General features: G+C 35.8%; 1 protein-coding gene across 1 annotated transcript; it reads right to left on the bottom strand.

Moving 5' to 3' along the window:
- Nucleotides 1-4,552: 4,552 nt before the first annotated feature.
- Nucleotides 4,553-6,275, bottom strand: LOC125809402 (disease resistance protein RUN1-like). Its single transcript, XM_049489051.1, has 3 exons — nt 6,126-6,275; nt 5,775-6,020; nt 4,553-5,302 (listed from the first exon to the last, which is right to left on the bottom strand). The coding sequence occupies exons 1-3, from the start codon at nt 6,273-6,275 to the stop codon at nt 4,553-4,555; spliced, it is 1,146 nt and encodes a 381-aa protein (XP_049345008.1).
- Between the last annotated feature and the right edge of the window lie 674 nt (nt 6,276-6,949).

Here is a 6,949-nt window from a genome sequence, read left to right as displayed (position 1 = left end):
AAATTTTAACTTTTAGTATACCATAAGTTGGATGACTCAACTGTATGATAATTGATCCTTTGACAGTTTAAGCCTTTATGTTGCACTGGCTATAGAATTTCTGCAAAGAATGATTGGGAAATTGCAAGGTATTAATTCCAACCTTACCACAGAATGCTCCCTTTGGGGTATCATGAGTAGTTAAGGTAGGTCTTCAACATGTTGGAAATCAAGAACATTCTTTGCATAAATGAAATCTAAGCATTGAAACCGTGGATAAATAGTAAGTCTAGAGTCTTCAGTGCTGCACTGAGCATTATTACTGCAAATGTAGCCACTTAAAGAATATTTAAGTCTGTTGCTACTCAATTACTCAACTATTGTAACAAGCATGGAGGTTCTATACTTAAATTTGATGACTCACCTTATGGAAGGAGGAACAGTAGAACAAAGGTTTGATGAAATAGTAAGGGATAACTCAAGCAGCACGTGTGGATTGCTGTACACTTAGATGAACATTGCAATGCACTGTAATCGTTTGTATCCTAAGATTCAGGAATGATAATGGTGTATATGACCAAAACTCGCTACCTCAATAGAACTTGAAAAAAGAAAGTGTGGTGGTTCTTATTTCCGGGGAAGGATTCGTCAAGGTTATGGGTGGAGATGTATGCAATTGCAGGATTGGGGAGGGGTAGATATGGAATGTTAATTGGCATATTTGGGAAGAATGGATTCATATTCTGAGTTTATTGACTTTAAGAGGGTACAAATGATTTCTTAACATGAGAGGATGCACTATAGTCCCAAGTATTTTGCACTTTGGGCGAAGGAAACAAAACGAAAGTCTGGTCAAAATACGAGAGTCCCAAGAGGATGATGCAAAACTAGTGGCAGAATTCAATGTTTGTGAGTTTAGCTGCTACGGAATACTGTGTTTAAATCTCTAAAGTTAGCACTCTTATCATTTGTACAGCAACAGTTCCAATAATTTAACAGTTTTCCAAATTGTACTGTACTTATCTTATGTTGAAAGAAGTTCAGTAACGCATTGAGATTCACAATTTGAGTTTCTTATTGATATACAACTAACAACTTTTCACTTTTTCTTCTGGTCTTAGACAAGAAGTGACTCTTTTATGTGGATCCTTATTTGTTTCAGAAAGAAGAATCTAGCAGCAGATGGGTCATATTTGTGGACAAGGCTTCCTAAGTATATTAAGACTGATGGACGTGCTCGTTAGACCTGTCTCTGGAAAGAACAAAAGAAAGAGAAACATTATCTTCAACAAACATGCTTGTATGCAGAAAGTGTCCCTAGCTGGGTAGTCTTTGGACATATTTTGGAATATAGTAAGTAATAGTTATATAGCATTTACTCGGGAAGATGTCGAAAAAGACATGTTCTGCAGGCCCAGCCCTTAAGGGTTCTGGGGTTTGGGGAGGCGGGGGTCAGGACCTGATAAACATTAAAGAACTCTTTCTACAGATTGAATACAAAGGTAAGAGTTCAGCACCTTATCATAGCTCTATTTTGTTCCAGGTGGACCGTAACATTGTGTCACTTTGACAAAACTATATATGCTTTTGTAAACCATTACTATTGATATTCAAGTGCTTCAACTTCTGTGGAATTTTTGTACAAAATTGGTTATGGTGGAGGAATTCTATTTGTCATTGATGATAGTGATGCACATAAAGAGACCAGTGGCGGAGCCAGGATTTTCAATAAGGGGTTCAAATTTGAAAAAATAGACAGATGAAGTAGCCGAAGGGGGTTCGACATCTACTATATATACCTAAAAAATTATTTTAACCATGTATAAATCATATACTTTTCCGCCGAAGGGGGTTCGGATGAACCCCTAATTGTAAGGTTGCTCCGCCACTGAAAGAGATAACGTCTTTTTCTCTTTACGAGTTTCTGAGGTATATGCCTTTATCTTTATCTTGGCAATCGTCAAAGTCATCTCTCTCTCTCTCTCGGTTTCTGTAGCTAATACCTAAGCAACTTTTAGTTTCTTGTATTATAACCTTCGTGGTGCTTTAGAAGAGACTTTGAGGCCTTGTTTGAACATGTAGCCTGTAGGTATGAATTAAGTCTGCACTTCAACTTGTAGTGATTCCATGGATTCATGGGCATTCAGGACACATTTCAGTACAACTTAGCTATTTTGGGGACCACAAAATCAATGGCAAATATTTCCTCAGAATATCAGATCAACCTTCTGGTTTGACTGCACTTGATAAAGGACTGTCTTGGTATCGGAAGAAGTGCTTGGACCTAAAATTTTCTGGTTGACGAATAGAGCGAAGAAGGTCATAGATTCCCTGGGTGCATGTTCTTGCACAAATTACTATAATCCAACTCCAGATGTACAATATTACACTAAGACTATCCACAACATGCTACATCAGTGAATTGCAATGCTCGAGGTTGCTTAGCTTTGCTAGTATTGAACCAGTGGTCGTTTCTGTATCGGTGTACTTGAGCTTGTAGCAACTGCAGTTTTTAACACAGCTGAAATATTTGAATTCCTTAATGATCTGAAGGTCAGTCCTTTCATTATCATTTGTTATGATTTCAGTTTTCTTTTTGGTTCTTTTTGCTGTGAATTAATGGGTTAAGCAATAATTGACCTAAATTTGCACTTGCAACCTTTTGATTATAACTGCAAAATGCTTTTGCATTTTAAATTACTTATTGAAACAAAGAGGAACCTTCTCTTTCTGATATTGTATACGATGAGTACAAAGATATTTATACACTTACCTGAGATCCCCACAAAGGAGAAAAATCAAAATAATATCCTACATATCTGCTTTTGTGATTATCATGCCCAACTTGTTACAGAGATAATCAACTCAAGTTTCATTCAATACCCTTGTAAGTAAATCAGCTAGTTGCTCTACTTGTAATATCTCCACTGCATATAGGAGAACAACTTAATCTCCACTGGATATACTTACAAGGACATTGTAAGTAATATCCATTAGATATACTCAAGTTTTCCTGAATCTTCTCGGAATAAATGACAATGGAATCGAGGCAATATGAAGAGCAACTTGATTATCACACGCCAAAGCTTTGTTGGGTTGAAGCATTTACACTAAAAACTCTGGTGTGATAATCAAGTTGCTCATCAGACACCTCAAATCCAATGTATCATGAAAGAACTAAACATCCTACACCAGTGTATCAGTAAGCACTATAGATGACATGTGATTAATCAAAAAATTAGTTGTGGAAATCACATTAGCCCATAATTGCTTAGGTTTGGAATGACAAAGCATGAGCAGTCTCAAGGAGATGTCTATTTTTCCTCTCAGCCACTCCATTTTGAAAAAGTATATAAACCCGGCGAGGATTGATGGAAAATACCGTGTTGATTCGTATTGTTTTGAAATGCTTCTAACATGTATGCTTTAGCATTATCACTCATCAATGTAGGTAATAGTTAACTGTCTTAATCTCAACACAATAGGTAGAAAAATAAGAAACACCTCAGAACAGTTCTTCTCAAAATATTTTGCTGTCATTTGGGAAAAGTTATCTGTGAAAGTAACAAAATATCTAAACCCAAGTTTAGACACAGGAAGATATAATCCCCAAATATCTGAGTGAACTAATTCAAAAGCAAAAACAACTGCGAGGAATATATGTACTACTTTATGCAAAAACTAAAATAAATGTGTTTACACATATTTCCATTCAGTGTGATATACAGAGAGTAAAACTACATGTTTGTTCTTTTTGAATTCCAAACACTCTTCTCCAAGACTGTTCCCATTACTAAAAATCCTCAAGTTACACTGTTCAATCACTTACAATGTTCTCTGGTATTGTAGGTTAATCGAAGAGCCACTATTTCAATATACAATGAAAAAGTTGATTCAATTCTTTAACTAAGCTTTAGTGCAACTCAAGATGCTAAGCACTAAAGTTGATTACATATATTAAACAAAATTTTCTACAGAAGCTACTGCTATCAAAGATCGATGCTCAATTGTTCATACCTAATAATGGCTTTGTACCCCTATAATAGTACACATTCTACTACATCATCTTCATTGCCATCATTTTCCTTACATGATGAACACAAAAAAATAAGTAAGAAATTCACTAATTCTCCGGAATAACATTTTCCAAAAAACCATTTTAGAGACATTCTTATCATTTGGTAGATCCAAGTCCATGGAACACATTTTCCTTGGTATCGAACACACCCTCAGAACTTTGCTCTTTTATCAAGGAGTTGATATCCCCAGCTCTGGACCTCACTTGTGGGAGTTCATTGGGTATGTTGTTATTTGAGTTGATATCCCCTGCTGAAAGTCTTTGTGGGTAGGGAGTATAAGAATGATCCACAACTGCCGGCAAAGATGTAACATTACCATGTTGATCTCAATATAACAGATGTATTCCTATCTTCTTTACTACTATACCTTCGGCAGTGCCATCCTCTACTGTTATCTGTTCCCCGCCTTTGATCTCCATGCCGTTAAAAGGTCTATCATTTGAGTAAGATATATGTAATATAAACATGATACTTTTCCGTGACTGTCAAGTATATCAAAAGGCAAAGTCCACGGAAAAGCTGAAGGCAGATATAGGCAACAGTAGGCAAAGTCCACGGAAAAGCTGAAGGCAGATATAGGCAACAGTAACAATGAAGTGTTGAAGAAGGATTACATCGCATAAGGGGTAAACAAACCAGAGAACCATTCCTGAGAACTTATACTCCTTATTATGTACCGTGGGCATAGTCAAACAAATAGATGGAGCTGTTACTTTATTGCTGCACCAATCCGGAATCTCATTGCATTCAAGATTAATTCGTAACGACTGCTTCATCAGACAAATTAGTCTGTCCAAATTTCCTATTGATGGATGAATCTCCTTTAGACTTGAGCAATTCTGAAGCCACAAAGTCTCGAGACTTTGTGAACCCTTGAAGTTTGGAGTACTTCTGAGGCGCTTGCAATCATCAAACCATGAAATTGCAATATAACAGTACACATGAAATTGCAGAATTGAGTAACAAACCTGCAAATTCAAACCAAATTCTTGGATATTGCTCCCTCTCATATTCAGAACTACAAGTTTCTCAGCTGGAAAATTTGATGGTACACATTTCAAAGGACATCCTTTCCAAGACAACCATCTGAGCTCCTTGGACAACAGCTCAACATCTCCACTAATATGTAAGTTATCGATTTTAAGCACCCTAAGTTTTATCATTTTCTGAAATGCTTTGGTACTCAACTTCATACCCTTTAATGCCCGTTGTTCTACCACCAGTACTTCTACTTTTTTGAAACCCTGTAGTTTAGTCAAAAGAAAAGTACCATAAGACCATGTTAAGTACGAGAAATTAAGAGAGAGAAATGCTTTATACATATTGAAGGTCAAACAAAGAGAATAAATTATCTACCAAGAAAAATAAATTTACACATTATTTCCAACTAAAGGATATTTAATAAGAAATATCTTTCAGCAAACCAATTTATATAATTATTTAATAAGTGCATTGTATTTGATAGTTTTGTCTTTGATAGTTTGAGTGTTTGACTTTAGTAAATGCTCATTTTAAGCAGAGTGTAGTTGATAAACAACTAGAGATAATTTACTAGCCAGAGAAGAATTAAGCACAATGAATTGAATTCTTGTGGTGACAACATATATTATAAGCAAATATATATCAAATTAAATGAAAAAAGAGAGAGAGGAAAGTATAATCAAGATAAAGACAATGAAATTTCCTGACTTTATTTCCTTGTAGAACGTCACAAACTTCTTGCGGGTTGAACAATCTACTTCGTTTTCCGAAGTCTCGAGTTGATTCCCTGCGAACGATTTCTCTTCCCATATCCCGCACAAGATCATGCATCACCAAATAAGGCCAATCCCTTTGGAGCAAGTTCCTTTGGACTAACGTTGAAATTGCACTTTCAGAATAAAATCCACACGCATTTAATATTTTGGTAACTTCATCCGCATAACATCCATTAAAGGTGCAAGCGATATGAAGGAAAACACTCTGAGTATTGTCAACAAGTCCATCAAAGCTTATCTAGAGAATCTTTTGAATATCACTATGAGGGATTGATCTTAGTTTTTTGAACTCGTATCTCTATTCTTATACAGATCTCCCTTGCAAATGTGACCCCAATGTCACAAGAGCTAATGGTAGCCCACCTGAATATCTTATTATGTCTTGTGCCAACTCAACATATTCTTGTGGTGGAGAAAGATTGTTAAAAGCATCACAAGAAATTTTTTTGTTGAGCTTCATTTTCATTTAAAAGTTTGGTCTAGTATATCTCACTTGTTGTAAGCCCATATAGCAAATCCTCGTCTCGGGTTGTAATAATTATTACACTACTAGAGCCAAACCAACTTTTTTCTCTTGTTAACGATTCTAATTGGCTTCAATGATCCACGTCATCAAGAACAATTAGAACTTTCTGTGACCCAAGTCTTGCTTTGATTAGATTGACACCGTCAACAACACTGCCAACTTCAAAGTCCGTAGTGTTGAGGCTTTGATTAAGTAGTTTCTCTTGTTGCTTGACTAGACCCAATTCTTCAACTTTTGATCTAACATTTGAAAGGAATGGTTGAATTGTGATCCTAATTCCTGTTCTCCCTGCATTTCTTCACAACGTTCAGATTCTTCCACATTTACTGGTTGATCTTTGATATCCATTGGATGATCATGTATATTCATTGAATGATCACCTAAGATCTCATTTGAATAATGACTCAAACTTATCTTCTTTGAATGATCACCCAAGGTCTCATTTTCAATCGAATCATCTCATCGTTTAAATGAATTCGTTGATTTAATTGGAGGCCTAGCAATGATATTTATCCTCAATATAGACCTAGAGGCATCAATAGCAATATCTAAAATGTATAAGCCCACATGCCTATCATTCTTTATGAATCTGAGATGTATTTTTCCCC

The sequence above is a fragment of the Solanum verrucosum genome, unplaced genomic scaffold (genome assembly GCF_900185275.1).
Source record: "Solanum verrucosum unplaced genomic scaffold, falcon-dt-bn FXZP01000062.1, whole genome shotgun sequence".
In the NCBI taxonomy this organism is placed as follows: domain Eukaryota; kingdom Viridiplantae; phylum Streptophyta; class Magnoliopsida; order Solanales; family Solanaceae; genus Solanum; species Solanum verrucosum.
This window is presented reverse-complemented; position numbering and strand designations above follow the sequence as displayed.